At 40.9% G+C, this 15,942-nt stretch overlaps 1 protein-coding gene and 1 long non-coding RNA gene across 2 annotated transcripts in view; one reads left to right on the forward strand and one right to left on the reverse strand.

Annotated features, from left to right (window-relative positions):
* The window catches only part of HSDL2 (hydroxysteroid dehydrogenase like 2), a 92,768-nt gene that overhangs the window by 62,512 nt on the left and 14,314 nt on the right, over window positions 1-15,942 (forward strand). The window contains exon 9 of the mRNA XM_032164890.2: window positions 11,721-11,870. Coding sequence (XP_032020781.1) covers window positions 11,721-11,870 — 150 coding nt within the window. The remainder of the gene's footprint in view (window positions 1-11,720; window positions 11,871-15,942) is intronic.
* LOC131384336 (uncharacterized) overlaps window positions 11,551-15,942 on the reverse strand; it is a 34,029-nt gene continuing 29,637 nt past the window's right edge. The window contains exon 3 of the long non-coding RNA XR_009215078.1: window positions 11,551-11,780. This is a non-coding gene — a long non-coding RNA (uncharacterized LOC131384336). The remainder of the gene's footprint in view (window positions 11,781-15,942) is intronic.

Consider the following 15,942-nt stretch of genomic DNA (forward strand, 5'->3'; position numbering starts at 1 on the left):
CTGTCTCAAAAAAAAAAAAAAAAAGAAGTTATTAATATATTCTTTGCGTTTGGTTAAAAAAAAGTCTGAAAAAACTTTTTTTTAGGTTTTATTTATTTTCTTTTGCACTGTCTTTAGATATTTCATGTTGATATGTTATTTTGAGGAAAAGTGTGTCATATATCAAATACATCTAACACCATTTCCACAGTTTGTGTTATGTGACTATTTTATGGAAGAAATCAACTTCAAAGGAGGTTTGGGTTTTACTTTGTTTTGTTTCTGTAATTCATAAACAATAGTGCCCTTGAATTGGTCCAGAGTTTACATTTTAGACTTTGTGTTCTGACATTTTGCCAGTGGCTTACTTGAAGAAACACTTTAATGAATACCTGTGAGAAGAATTTCTCTCATGGTTTACTAATAAGAATGGCTGTGCTTCTTCTGGGCCTTTACCTTATTTTTATCTTATAGATGCTGTGACTGTCATCGATTTTTTTTTAGAAGGCTGATAGAAAATGTAGGGATGAATTTCCTTGATACCTTTAGCAAATCTGTGGCACCTTACTGCAATGCATTTTAGTGCCAAACCTTATTTCCAGCTTTCTTTTATTTATTCTTTATTATTTATCTTTTCTTTTTCCAAATTTTTGTGGTAATTTAAAAAAATTACTTAGGTAATTAAAATGACTTTTTTGTATTATAGACAATTTAAAACAATAGAAAGGAAAATAGTTACTCATAATCCTACCACCCAGAGTATTAAAACCAGGAAAAACAAGACTGTCAGTCTTTTTCTCAAAAGGCCTCTTACAGAATGGTGGAAAATACCTAGAGAGCTTATCAAAGTCTAGAAGAGTCTGGTCTTCAAGTTAGTTAAGTCCCAAACTCTGATTTTTGCCCAGCGCCCTAAGGTTGGATCTGTCTTTTAGAAGAAGGCATGCATGAACTGAGATCATTTAAACTCCAAATTTTAAATAATAAGAACCACTTATTGATCATGTATATTCATTCTGTTTATTCAACAATATTTACTGGGCACCTACTATGTGCCAAACACTGTGCTAAGTACTTTGCATGCATTGTCCTGTTTAATACCATTAATCCCCAAGACAGATACTACCCTCATTTTACAGCTGCAATTGCATAGCCAGCAGGTGGCAGAACCAAGATTTAAACTCGTATTTCTCTGATTCCAAAGCCCACGTCTTTAACCAGTAAACTTAAATGGCTTTCCTAACACTTGAATACTTAGTCTTTTAAATTTTAGCATATTCTTAGTCTGGGCAACATGGTGAGACCCCATCTCTACAAAAAAATAAAAAAAAATTAGCTGGCCATGGTGGCACATGCCTGTAGTCTCAGCTACTCAGGAGACTGAAGCAGGAGGATCCCTTGAGCTCAAGAGTTTGAGGCTGCAGTGAGCTATGATTGAGCTACAGCACTCCGGCCTGGGCAACAGAGCAAGACCCTGTCTCAAATAAATACATAAATTAGCACATTCTTTCCCCTGATAATCCAGTTTATTAATTTATAAGAAGGAGTTGCCATCTCATAGGTTAAACATGTAGGTGCTTGATCAGCACATTCTCTTCCTTTGGATATAATTATGCATGAAACAGAATCGTAGAATCGTAGTCAGACAGTCATTTCATGACCATGGAATCAGAACAAGGGGGTTAGATAGGTAAAGTGTAAAATCAGTGTTTACTGGCATCAGGCTTTGATAGGGATAACTTTGCCTAGGGCCATCTCCACATAAGCAATGCTCTCACCCTTAAGGTTAGAAGATTCAAATTCCTTTGGCTAACTTCCCTCACCTAATGCTGCAGGAGCATTTACTTCTGTAGCTCTCTTTTTTTGATTCTGTGTGGTTCAGTCAACAGCAATTTTACTTGACCTTTTCTGTAGATATATTAATATAGTCATATAGATAGTAGCCTGGGCTATAACTTACCTCTTTCAGTTTATTTCTTATGTCCTCTCATAGTTCAGCTCTTTGAGAACCATGTGTATCCCTTGTTTCCAAAGGGGGAGAGGTTCACCTTTCTATTGCACCAACAACTTATAATAACCCCTGTTACCATTTCATTATACCTTTTCCAGTATTCGTCCTGTGTATGTTAGCTCTTATATATGTAATTATTGTAGACAATGGACATAGTTTTAAATTGGTGGGGTTTTTTTTTTCTTCTCATCTTGAAAGCAATATCAACCAGGCATAGTGGCTCACGCCTGTAGTCCCAGCACTTTGGGAGGCTGAGGTGGGAGGATCGCTTGAGCCCAGGAGTTGAAGACTAGTCTGGGCAACATGGCAAAACCTTGTCTCTACAAAAAGTACAAAAATTAGCTGGGTGTGATGGTGCATGCCTGTAGTCCCAGCTACTTGGGAGGCTGAAGTGGGAGGATCACTTGAGTTCACGAGTTTGAGGTTGCAATGAGCTATGATCAAGCCATTGAACTCCAGCCTGGGTGAGAGAGTGAGACCCTGTCTCAAAAAACAAACAAACAAAAATGCAATACCATTATTTCTTCATTGATTCCCCCCACCCCTACTCTCCACTGGAACACAGGGAGCCCACTCAGTCTTTTTTTTGGACTTCTAGCTTACTTTTATTTTTATTTTTTATTTGGTTTAGAGACTGGGTCTCACCCTGTCGCCCAAGCTGGAGTGCAGTGGCTCGATCATAGCCCACTGCAGCCCTCAAAGTCCTGAACTCAAACAATCCTCTCACCTCAGCCTCCCCAATAGCTGGGACTAGAGGTGCATGCCACCATGTCCAGCTCATTTTTAAGTTTTTTGTAAAGAGGGGGTCTTGTTATATTGCCCAGGCTGGTCTCAAACTCCTGGCCTCAAACAATCATCCTGCCTCAGCCTCCCAAAGTGCTGGGATTACAGGCATGAGCTATGGCGCCGGGCCTATTTTCCTTCAGTTACGGTTTTAATTGCTTCTGTTCCAGTTGTTCTGGATTCTCAGAAACACTTATTCTTACCTTGGCTCCCCTTTCCCTTTCCCTGTAGTTAGCACCATTTCTCACTGGTTCTGGCTTTCTCTTCTGTATTCTGGAGACCTTTTTAAGTTTTTCCTCTGTATTAAAAAGGACAGTCTGATAAGATGTTCTATAGCTTAGTTTCTGTTCCATATTGTCTCAAATGGTTAATTTGCTATGGTGCGCACTTCCTTTTTTCATTTTATCCTATTGTCTTTTCATCTCAGCCAGTTATATATAACTTTCTGTCCCTGTTTCATATAGTTTTTTTTTTAAGGCTTTATTTATTTATTTTTTTGAGACAGAGTCTCTATCGCCCAGGCTGCAGTGCAGTGGCATGATCTTGGCTCACTGCAACCTCCACCTCCCAGGTGAAAGCACTTCTCCTTCCTCAGCCTCCCTAGTAGCTGGGATTACATGGGTGTGCCACCATGCCCAGCTAATTTTGTATTTTTAGTGGAGATGGGGTTTCGCCACATTAGCCAGGCTGGTCTCAAACTTCTGATCTCAGGTGATCCGCCCACCTCGGCCTTCCAAAGTGTTGGGATTACAGGCATGAGCCACTGTGCCTGGCCAAAGCTTTTATTTTTTTTAAATAGCATAAAGTTTTAGATTCACAGCAAAACTGAGAAGGTACAGAAATATCATATATACCACACATGCATTACTTCCTTCCTTAGCAGCATCCTCTACCAGAGTGGTACATTTGTTACAATTGATGAATCTGTATTGACACATCATGATATAGTTTTCGTGTGGAAGAATTCTTTTAGATTTCATGGTAAATTGGTTTTAGATATTTGCTCTTCAGAATAGCCTCCATTGCCTGTGGCACATTATTTTTTTCATAGGCATCAAGTTATTTTTTTTTCTGTTAATTCTTCCTCATATTAGGAGATATCTCTAGAGCTAGTGTAGTCAAAGGCAGGAATGTGTAGGTTGCTTTTGGCTCCACTCCCTGTCTATATGGAGGAATTCCTTTTTCTGAGCTGTAGTTTCAGATGTAGCACCTGTTGGGCAAATAGCTCAGGCCAGTGTGCAAGGCTGACATGTGACCTTCCTTTACTTCCTCTATTTGAAACTACTCTCCAGGCCTGGCTCAGTGGCTAATGCCTGTAATCCCAGCACTTTGGGAGGCTGTGGTGGGAGGATCGCCCAAGGCCAGGAGTTCGAGATGAGCCTGGGCAATGTAGCAATAGCAAGATCCCATTTCTACAAAAAATTTTTAACAATAGCCAGGCGTGGTGGTATGTACCTGTGGTCTCAGGTACTTGGGAGGCTGAGGCGGGAGGATCACTTGAGCCCAGGAGTTCAAGGTTGCAGCAAGCTGTGATTGTGCCATTGCACTCCAGGCTGGGTGACAGAGGGAGACCCTATCTCAAAAACAACATGAAACACAACAAAAACACAAAAACTACTCAATCCTGGAATGCCCTGCTGCCAAGGTTCTTCCCCTCCCCATCCTTGTCAGCCATGCCTTGGGGCATGTACTTCCCAGGATGCTCCACTGCAGGACTCCCCTACTGTCTGCTTATCTTATTTGGGAGCTACAAGCTTTGGAACTGGATTTGAAAGATGAGGATGAGGAATCACATTGAGTGTGTCTTGAAAAGTAGCGTGTGTAAAACAGGGAGACAGCTCCTGATCTTAGTTGGTACAAGCCCAGAGTCTGATCCAGCGCGAGCCTCTCTTCCTTGTTTGGGTGGGCAGAGGTATTCTTTCTTTGAGATCTTTCATGAGGGAAAGCACAGGAGACCTGTCTTTCTGAGGCTGACTCCGTGTACCTTAGAGCTGCTGAACCTCTCTTCCTAGATTCAGACAATAGATTGTGTATCAGTCTAGGTGATATTCAGTATTTCCCCTTTTGTGTGTGTGTGCATTTTTATATTTATTCAGTGTGAAGTTAGGAGAGCCTGTGTCAGGGACTACCAGCCATATGTCACCTTCTTTTGTGTACTGGAATTCTATAAATATTTCTTTCCCATTCTGGCTTACATATTTGTAGTCTGATGGCTGCACCTTTAAAATCTATCACAGGTTTTTTTTGTCTCCTGAAGTTTTTTTTTCTCTTGTGCAAACTCACCATGTTTACGTCTCAATAATCCAGGTGATAAATTACACAATTTATCTCTTGGCAAATGTCTTTCAGGGATAAACTAAAGTTTTTGCTGCAATCTCCTTGGCACCTCATATGTAGATGATATATCTTGACTAATATACAAATCACCTGAAGTAGCTACCCACTAGGAAGGGAGGGGTTCCAGCAGTTATTTATGTGACAGACTCAGTTCTCTCTGGTGTAACTGCTAAAACGAAACACATGACCTGCCTTTGGAAACAATGAAGGAAGCCTGCGTGTTTGCTGCCCTTGCTTTAGCAGCCTCTGCTTGGTCAACTTCTGGTGAGTTTCACATCTCAGCACTGTGTTGAGCTTTTATGTTGGCTATATAAAAAAATAGATTGCTAAACATAGAAGAAAATTTGGAGGAAATATTTATTACTCAGTGGATAAAATTGCAGGCTCTGGAGTCAGATTGCTTGGATTTAATCTTGAACTGCATTTGTTTTTATTAAACAAATTGAAATGCTTTCTGGAACAAGGCAAGTTAAAAATAAAAAGGGAAAAATTAACTTTTGTATGTTCTGTATCTGGTCACCGTCATAAGTTTTTTGTTGTTTTTAAAGACATCTAATAGTTTCTGAGAGAGAGTGAGTACTCATTGAAAGCATAGACTCTGGAGTAAGACAGATCTGGTTTCAAATCTGGTGCCCGCCACTTATATTTATCATTTTGGGCATATCACTTCAGCTCTCTGAAACAGTTTTGTCACCTCTTACTTTCCTTGTGTAATTATTGTGAGGAATAAGAGTGACAGTACATCATATTGCACATTTGATGCAGGAAGCCCCCTATAACTATTGGTTGCTGTAGTTATTATCATCTTGAATTTTCTATTTGGTAAAACTTCTTGTCTGCATATAATAATGTCTTTCAAAGATCATTTCTGGCATATATCTTAATACACTGACTTGAACTTCTAGGAGGTTCATTAAAACTATTTTAACTATCCTTATTTTATTCTTAATTTTAATGAGAAAATTTTCAGATTTTACCATAAGTAAGGTGTTAACATTTGTATAAGATGGACATTTTTTTAATCAGAGAAGTTAGATTGGTATCTATTTTTAGTGTAATAAACTTGTTACATTTTAAATATGGTGAATGGGTAATTTTCTCTTTCTGTGCTCTTTCTCTCTCTTTCTTTCTTTCTTTTTCTTTTACTTTTTATTTTTTTATTGAGATGGAGTTTCGCTCTGTTGCCCAGGCTGGAGTGCGGTGGCATTTTCTTGGCTCACTGCAATGTTCGCCACCTGGGTTCAAGCGAGTCTCTTGCCTCAGCCTCCTGAGTAGCTGGGATTACAGGCTTGTGCCACCACACTCGGCTAATTTATTTTTTTTTTTTTATTTTTAGTAGAGACAGGGTTTCACTGTGTTAGCCAGGATGGTCTCGATCTCCTGACTTCATGATCCACCCGCCTCGGCCTCCCAAAAGTGCTGGGATTACAGGCATGAGCCACCACACCCAGCCTCTCTCTATGTTCTGTTCTTTGAAGGTTTGAAATACCTACTAAGTCATTTGGGTCTTTTCTGAAGTTATTTCTTTCAAAACTTTTATTTTATTCAATTATAGGCTTTAAAAAAAAATAAAAACCAAAATTATCCATTTGAAGCTTCAAAACCTATTTAAGAGTTAACATGTAGTATTTCACTTAAACAATTTTTTTAAGTTTTCAAACTGTTTTATCTCTCTCCTCTGTTTTTTTTGTTTTTTTTCTTTTGAGACAAAGTCTCACTCTGTCGCCCAGGCTGGAGTGCAGTGGCATGATCTCGGCTCACTGCAACCCCTGCCTCCCAGGTTCAAGCAATTCTCATGCCTCAGCCTCCTGAGTAGCTAGGATTACAGGCGCACGCCACCATGCCCAGCTAATTTTTGTATTTTTAGTAGAGATGGGGTTTCACCAATGTTGGTCAGGCTGGTCTCAAACTCCTGACCTCAGGTGATCCACCCACCTCGGCCTCCCAAAGTGCTAGGATTACCGGCGTGAGCCACCACGCCCAGCCTCTTTCCTCTGTTTTAAAAATTATTTTTCTTTTTTCTTGATTAGTTGCTGATTTTATGGTATCTTACTTTTTTCTCAAAAGCACCAGACTTTAAATTTTACTTCATTTACTTCATTACTTTTCTCTTTTCTGATTCATTATCTTTTTAATAACAACTCGAGATATAACTTACATACACCAAAGAAGTCATCATTTTAGGCCAGGCGCGGTGGCTCATGCCTGTAATCCTAGCACTTTGGGAGGCTGAGGCAGATGGATTGTTTGAGCTCAGGTGTTCAAGACCAGCCTGGGCAACATGGCAAAATCCTGTGTCTACTAAAAATACAAAAAATTAGTCGGGTGTGGTGGTGTACGTCTGTAATCCCAGCTGCCCGGGAGTTGGGAGGTTGCAGTGAGCCAAAATCACGTCACTGGAGACGGGGCGACAGAGTGATACTCTGTTTCAAAAAAAAAAAAAAAAAAAAATTCACCATTTGAAAGTGTCTAGTGATTTTTAGCATCTTCCCAGAATTGTGCAACCATCTCATTCCTTACTTTTTTTTACTTTTGCTTTATTGTTTTCTCCTTTCTGCTTTCTTTGAGGTTGCTTTTGTTCCTGTTCTTACTTGTTGGGCTAATACTTTATTGTTATTTCTTTTAAAATAATGAAATAAAGTTTGTGCATTTATTCCCTTAACATAGCTTTGGCTACATCCAATCGATTTTGTTATATACTTTACTCAATTTTGATAGCATTTTAAATTATTCTGTATAGAAAAGCTTAGTATGGGCAGGGTGTAGGGGCTCACACCTGTAATCATAACACTATTGGAGACAGAGGCAGTATGATCACTTGAAGACACGAGTTCAAGACCAGCCTGGGCAACATAGCGAGACCCGATTTCTACAAATAGAAAAAAATTAAAACATTAAAAATTTAAAAAGAAAAGTTTAATACAGAAGTATAAAAAAGTATAGAACAGGTCAGGCGCAGTGCCTCACGCCTGTAATCCCAGCACTTTGGGAGGCTGAGGCGAGTGGATCGCCTGAGGTTGGGAGTTCGAGACTAGCCTGGCCAACACGGTAAAACCTCGTCTCTACTAAAAATACAGAATTAGTCGGGTGCAGTGGTATGTGCCTGTAATCCCAACTATTTGGGAGGCTGAGGCACAAGAATAGCTTGAACCTGGGAGGTGGAGGTTGCAGTGGGCTGATATCACGCCACTGCACTCCAGCCTAGGTGACAGAGCAAGACTCTGTCTCAAAAAAAAAAAAAGTATAGAACAGCTCAAAGAAAAATTTTAAAGTCGCTTGTAATCCAGTTATAAGTACATTTATATTTTGGCTTATTTCCTTTCAACCACTTTTTTTTTTTGGCACATATAATTAAAAATGTATACCCAGAAATATTTTACCAGTAGGTTCATATTGTGTTTTTTATTTTTTTAAGAAAGAAGCTTTATAACAGATAATTGTATAGACTCCCATTTAATTTAACATTACTTAATTATTGTGAATGTTTTCCATGTCTTCAAAAACAACTTTTTGAGGCCGGGTGTGGTATTTCATGTCTGTAATCCCAATCATGGGTGGCTGAGGTGGGTGGATCGCTTGAGTCTAGGAGTTCGAGACCAGCCTGGCCAACATGGTGAAACCCTGTCTCTACAAAAAATACAAAAAATTAGCTGGGCGTAGTGGCACATGCCTGTGGTCCCAGCTACTCAGGAAGCTTGAGCTCTGGAAATTGAGGCTGCAGTGAACCTTGACTGTACCACTGCACTTCAGCCTGGGTGACAGAGTAAGCCCCTGTGTCAAAAAACAATTAAAAAAATAGATAAATATTGGAATTCATAGATCAATTTTAAAATTGGCTTCTAAATAATAATACCTTATATTAATAGTAATGGGTCTCATTCACTTACACTGGTGTACATTTGGAAAATAACTGGGAAGTGGCATTGCTCAAATAAGCATTGCAAAGGTTATAAAGTATTAGGTTATTGTCACTGAAGCATGGGGAATACCTTTTTCAAATTTAACTGGTGAAGACGAACTATTGGCCAAATTTATGTTTTCAAATTGTAGAATAAATATGTACGTGTGTATGTATTTACATATTCAGCCGTATATTGTTTAATTCAGTGTCTATTCAAAAACTGTCTTATCTAAAGTAGTCTTACATTCTGTCCCAGTTCTTGCTCTTTTTAAAGTAGAACCCATCACTTCTCGACTTAATTCTATGTATGTATGCATGTATATGCATTTGCATATTGTCTACACTAGTCAGTTTTCTTGTATGTCTGTGTCTGGCTTGGTGTCATGGTAATACTGGCCTCACATAATTAATTAGAAAGTGTTCCCTCCCTTGCATTTTTTTTTGAAAGAGTTTTGAAGGATCGGCAGGCATATAAGAATAGATACTGTGTGATTGATTCCACTTATTTGAAGATAAACATGAGACAAAACTAATATACGGTGTTAGCAATTAGGAGGGGTTGTGGAGTGGGCTTCTGGGATACCTGTAATATCATCTCTCTTGACCTAGGTGGTGATGTTTGATCTGGATACATCTGATCACTGTTTCTGAATGTATGTTACATGTCAATAAAAAGCAGTGCCATGCTAAGGGCAAGGCAGGAGAAGTGGGTTGCCCCCCAGTGCAGGCAATAAAGGGGTACACTGTAGTAAATTTTAAAACAATAATAAAACAGGCTAAAAAAATTATTTAAGGCTTTCATCTCTAATATCTGTTTGTACTTTAACTTATAAAAGGAAAAGGATTTTTTTTTATTTGTGGAAACATCATAATGAAAGGCAATTTATATTCAGTATACTTTATAAATTAATGGCTTACTTTGTACTATGGAGTATCTTTATGCTGTCAATTAGATTTCATTTAATAACCTTTCTAATACAAATAACATGTGTATTAGACAAGATGGCTGTGTATAATTTGAGTTGAGAAACAGATTCACCTTCAGCCTAGAGCACAGATTGGCCTTGGAGTTAATTTAATTAATGAATTGTTCTTACCTGTTTCTGGGGGCAACTACTTAGCTGCCTCTATGTGATTCTAGAATGATAAATAAAGGAAAAGACAGGCCGGGCATGGTGGCTCACGCCTGCAATCCCAGCACTTTGGGAGGCCAATGTGGGTGGATCACCTGAGGTGGGGAGTTTGAGACCAGCCTGGCCAACATGGTGAAACCCTGTCTCTACTAAAAATTCAAAAATTAGCCGGACATGGTGGTGGGCACCTGTAGTCCCAGCTACTCAGGAGGCTGAAGCTGGAGAATCGCTTGAACTGGGAGATGGAGGTTGCAGTGAGCCGAGATTAAGCCACTGCACTCCAGCCTGGGTGACAAAGCGAGACTCTGTCTCAAAAATAAATAAAGGAACAGAGACAGTATTGGGGGGCAGCATCATGATATGGGAGCAAAGCAGTCCTATGAACTGCTGTCTTCTCCCCTGGCTGACCATATGTCAAGTTGTTATAGCCAATGGGTTAAGTGAATGCAAGTTTTAAAATGTTGCAGGTAACCTCCATTCCCGTGACCTAGTGTTTCCAGAGAGGGCAGCCTGTTAGTCAGGGGACTAGCAGTTTAACCTCCCTTTTCATCTAGTGGGAGGGACAATCTGAGTGAGATGGGGAGAAGAAACTGAGGTTGTGTGTCAGACCCTTCTGAGCGTTCTCTTTCTGAGCAGGCTGTCCTGTTTTTTACATGATCTGTACTTAACAGAGCATTTCTAACCCATGATGGGAGGATGCAGGGTCAATCCATGGGTGAAGGGACTAGGTGAACAGATTGAATTTAGAGGTAGAGTGATTAGAAAGTACACTTGGGTGTTGATTCAAGCTACAGTCTTCAGTTTAGCTCCACCAGTTCCACAGCTGATATTTTGATTTCCATCTTTCTGATTCCAATGTCTTTTTGTTCTCATTTGATTTTAGAACTCAGAGAAATTGACAAAGGAGTGATTGATTATCATCCCTAATACTCCAGTAGTTGTGTTTAGGTCTGTTTGTTTTATTTTATTTATTTTTTTGAGACAGGGTCTCCCTCTGTCACCCAGGCTGGAGTGCAGTGGTGTGATCTCGGCTCACTGCAGCCTTCACCTCCCAGGCTCGTGATCCTCTCACCTCAGCCTCCCAAGTAGCTGGGACTACAGGCACCAACCACCATGCCCAGCTAATTTTTGTATTTTTTGTAGAGACAGGGTTTCTCCATGTTACCCAGGCTGGTCTCGAACTCCTGGGCTCAAGTGATCCGCCCACCTTGGCCTCCCAAAGTGCTGGAATTATAGGTGTGAGCCACCACACCCAGCCTTGGCCTCACAGAGTGCTCAGATTATAGAAGGTTTGTTTATGATAAATATTTATAGTTTAGTAGTATTTTTTAACCTAATCTGAAAGTCAGCCTTTTATTTGGAGAGTATAAACGATTTACATTTATAGTCATAATTGATGTGTGTTTGACTGTTATTCTGTCAATTTGATTTATGCTTGTAGATACCACCTAATTCATTTAAAGTCATTTTGGTCAAATAGGTCTAATTGGTGGCAAGTCTGTCCTGCTGATTAATTAATTCTGTGTGTGGTCCTTCACTGCCAAGCATTAAGGTCATTTGCTTGAATAATATCTTATAGGTGCTGTTCCAGAATTCAAAGAAGAGAAACCGCAGCCGCAACCAAAACCACGTTCTGGAGCTGTGGAAGAAACATTCAGAATTGTTAAGGATTCTCTCAGTGATGATGTTGTTAAAGCCACTCAAGCCATCTATCTGTTTGAACTCTCCGGTAAGGACTGCATCTGGTAATCTGGAGTTTTTATGAAGCAAAATGGGGGGTTTCCTTTGGAAGAAAATCAGCCTCCAACAGTGATCCCCTGGATAGTTGGCTGCATTCAAGACCCTTACTCTTGATGTAGACATTCAAGAACAGCAACTATAACTATTGATTTGTTTTTGTTGTTGTTGTTTCTTTGAGATGCAGTCTTTGTCACCCAGGCTGGAGAGCAATGGCATGATCATGGCTCACTTCAGCCTCGACCTCCTGGGCTCAAGTGATCCTCCGACCTCAGCCTCCCAGTGATTTTTATTTCTAGATTAAGATCAGTGTGTACGGACACATGTAAAGTAAAATTTTATTACATATATTCCCAGTGTTATATAACTGGCATATTTGAGAGAAAATCCTGCTTAGAAGGGCATATGGATCATGACAGGTAGTATGATACAGTAATTTATCAACCATAGGCACCTTGCCATTTTTATCTTTGACATTAGCAGGTCAGTCTGAAGGTAGTCAGCCTTTTTTACTTTTTTGTTTTTTAAAATTTATTATTATTCGTTTTTGAGACGGAGTCTCACTTTGTTGCCCAGGCTGGAATGCAGTGGTGCGATCTGGGCTTACTGCAACCTCCGCCTCCCGGGTTCAAGCGATTCTCCTGCCTCAGCCTCCCAAGTAGCTGGGATTAAAGGCACCCACCACCACACATGGCTAATTTTTGTATTTTTAGTAGAGGTGGGGTTTTGCCATATTGCCCAGGCTGGTCTCAAACTCCCAGCCTCAAGCAATCCTCCTGCCTCAGCCTCCCAAAGTGCTGAGATTGCAGGTGTGAGCCATTATGCCCGGATGGTAGTTAGCTTTTAAAAACCTCTTAATATTGTTCTTCTCCATATAAAATTTACACACGTTAATAATAGTGTAAGAACTAGCTGCCAGGGATGGTGGCGTGCAGCTGTAATCCCAGCTACTCCAGAGGCTGAGACTGGAGGATCACTTGAGCCCAGGAGATCAAGACTGTAGTACACTGCAATCGCATCTGTGAATAACCACTGCACTCCAGCCCGGGCAACATAGTGAGACCCATCTCAAACAAATAAAAGTAAGAAACAGATAAAATTTGTGTTAAAAAAAAAAAAAAAAGCTACCTCAGCCCCATTATACACAAACTTTTTTATTCTTCGTCCTCTCCGCTTTATCTTAATCCATCTTGCCTTCCTGTTCTTACTTCCTTGCCATCCTTGGAATCCATCATCCATGGCTTTAGTCACTCTCTTGCTTGTGTCCTAAACTTGCTGGACCCTTTGTGCTTATGCCATCACCTGTCAAAAGCCTAGTCCCGGCTGAATCAAACTCTCCGGCTGCCCCACAGTTGTATCCAGGCTGCTAAATTCTGGGGGAGGAAAGGAAAAAAAAATCACACCACCTGGGTGGATCTGTACCAGTAGAAATTGACTATTGCCCCACTTCAGCTGAAAGTTTAAGCAACACTTCAGAATTCTGTGTTTTCGTGGTCAGCTTACTGCTGCATTTTCCACAGTGACTATTTTGAACTTTCTCAGTGTTCCTGAAATCTCCCATATTTCCCTTCATCTCCTCCCTGCCAGTGTCAGCAGATAATTCCACTTGCTCTTTGACAGAGGTAATAGAAACCTGCAGACATAAATTCCTTCAGCTTCCTGCCATCAGATACCATATCCTCGCCTCCTTCCCTCTTAGTAGAATGGAGCTCAGCTCTCCATCAGTGCATCTCAAGCTCTAATGTCTATACCAAGTACCTGGGATCTTCCTAAAATGCAAAATAATGATTCAGTAGGTCTGGAGTGGAGTCTGAGATTCTGCATTTCTGACAGTTAATGACAGTATTGCAGTCCATGGATCATACTTGGAAGCAAAGTTCTAGATCCCATTTTCCCTGGCCTTCTCAGGAATTTTGTGCTGTTAGTTAACTGAACCTTGTCCTCAATCTGTTCATCTTGCAGCCTCCTTCCCAATGGTATTTTAATGTTCTCAATTCTTTTCTAACTTTAAAACAGAACGCAGTGACAATAACAAACCACACAGCCCGTCTTTTTTCTCCTTTTCAGAGCCAGACTTATTTTCATCTACAACTCATTCCCTTGAACACACCCTGCTGATACCATTTGTTTCCATTTCACAGAATTGGTTTTCACTAAGGTCCTTGATGACTTCCCTGTCACCAGTGGGCATGTGTCATTCCTCCCTTGTGACCACTCTGCAGCATTTGATACTGTTGACTACACTTTAATTCTGGAAATGCTCCTTCCCCAGTCCTTCATTGTAACCTCCTTGCTTTCCTTCCCTACCTGTGATCACACCTTGTCAGTCTCCCTTGCTGGCTGCTTCTCCTCTATCCTTCCCTTAAGCAATGTTCTTCAGGTCACTGTCTCAGCACTCTTGACACTCTACTCCTGACACTTTCTCTAGGAAACCCCAACCATTCACGTGGCTTCAATGACCATATGAACCAACTGATTATGTGTCCCTGTTTCTAGCTTAGCCTTCATTTGACATTTTTAGTTAACTGTCACAAAGATGCCTCAGCCTGAAAATGTCCAAAACAACCATTCCCAGGACCTACCTTTGCAACCACCCATTAAATCTGCTGAGTGTCTGGCACGCTGTCTCTTGGGCAGTGTCGATCCACACCCTCTCTCTGCATGCCTCCTTGCCATGCCTCGAAAAATTGTGGAAATCCCTGGATGGCTCATGCCTATTATCCCAGCACTTTGGAAGGCCGAGGTGGGCAGATCACCAGAGGTCAAGACCAGCTTGGCCAACATGGCAAAACCTCATCTCTACTAAAAAATATAAAAATTAGCCGGGCTTGGTGGCGTGTGCCTGTAGTCCCAGCTACTTGGGAGGCTGAGGCAGGAGAATCGCTTGAACCCCGGAGGTGGAGGTTGCAGTGAGCCCAGATTGCATCACTGCACTCCAGCCTGGGCAACAGAGCGAGACTGTGACTCAGAAAAAGAAAGAAAGAAAAAAAATGGAGGAAATCAAGCACTTTCTGCTCAGATCCAGGCAAGTGGATGCCGTATCTGTCAAGATCAAGAAAAATAAAGTTCACAGCAGCAGGATTATACTTTGGTTGTCACAAAGACAAGGCAGAGAAACTGAAGCAGTCCCTGCCCCTTGGTTTGACAGTGAAGGAGCTGAGATGAACCAGACATGCTGGTTTGGGCTGTATTAAAATTTTAAACATTGCCTGTAATCCCAGCACTCTGGGAGGCCAATCACTTGAGCTCAGGAGTTCGAGACCAGGCTGGGTAACATAGTGAGACCCTGTCTCTACAAAAATAAAAATAAAAAATTAGCTGGATATGGTGATGTGTGCCTATAGTCCCAGCTACCTGGGAGGCTGAGATGGGAAAACTGCTTAAGCCCAGAAGGTCGAGGCTGCAGTGAGCGGTGATCATGCCACTTCACTCTAGCCTGGGCAACAGAGCAAGACCCTGTCTTAAAAAATTAAAAATAAAGCAATCTGCTGTTCTTCAGTAGTCTTCTCTCACTTAAAAAACAAATCCACCCAAGCCAAGAACTAGCAGATCATTCCTATATACCCTCCCCATCTTTTCCTCTTCATATGCAGTTACCTAGTCTTGTGGTTCTGCCTTGAAATTCTCTCTCAAATGTACCCACTTTTCTCCATGCCTCTGCCATGGTCCCAGTCCAGGCATGCACCTTCAAGCTCCTGAACTATCCCAACACCATCCTTACTAGCCCTCTGCATCCTATTGATTTCTCTCCATTTATTATCTACACTGCAGGTAGGGCCATACGCAAACCTTATCATATCATCTTCCTTCCATGACACATCCTGTAGGATGAAGTCATTTAATCCTTTACATGACTGGCTGTGCTCAGACCTAGACTGCCTCACAAGCTCATCCAACCACCATCTACCTTCTAGTGCCACTGTGTTTTTTTTCAGTTCCTCATACGTGCTGCACTCTTGATTCTGGCTTTTTTGCATGTGCTGTTCCCATTGCCTGAAATACTTTCCCTCTACCCTGTCCATCTAGCTAATTCTTACTTAACTTTCAAATCTCAGCTTCAACTG

The sequence above is a fragment of the Hylobates moloch genome, unplaced genomic scaffold, assembly GCF_009828535.3.
Source record: "Hylobates moloch isolate HMO894 unplaced genomic scaffold, HMol_V3 SCAFFOLD_10, whole genome shotgun sequence".
Taxonomy (NCBI): domain Eukaryota; kingdom Metazoa; phylum Chordata; class Mammalia; order Primates; family Hylobatidae; genus Hylobates; species Hylobates moloch.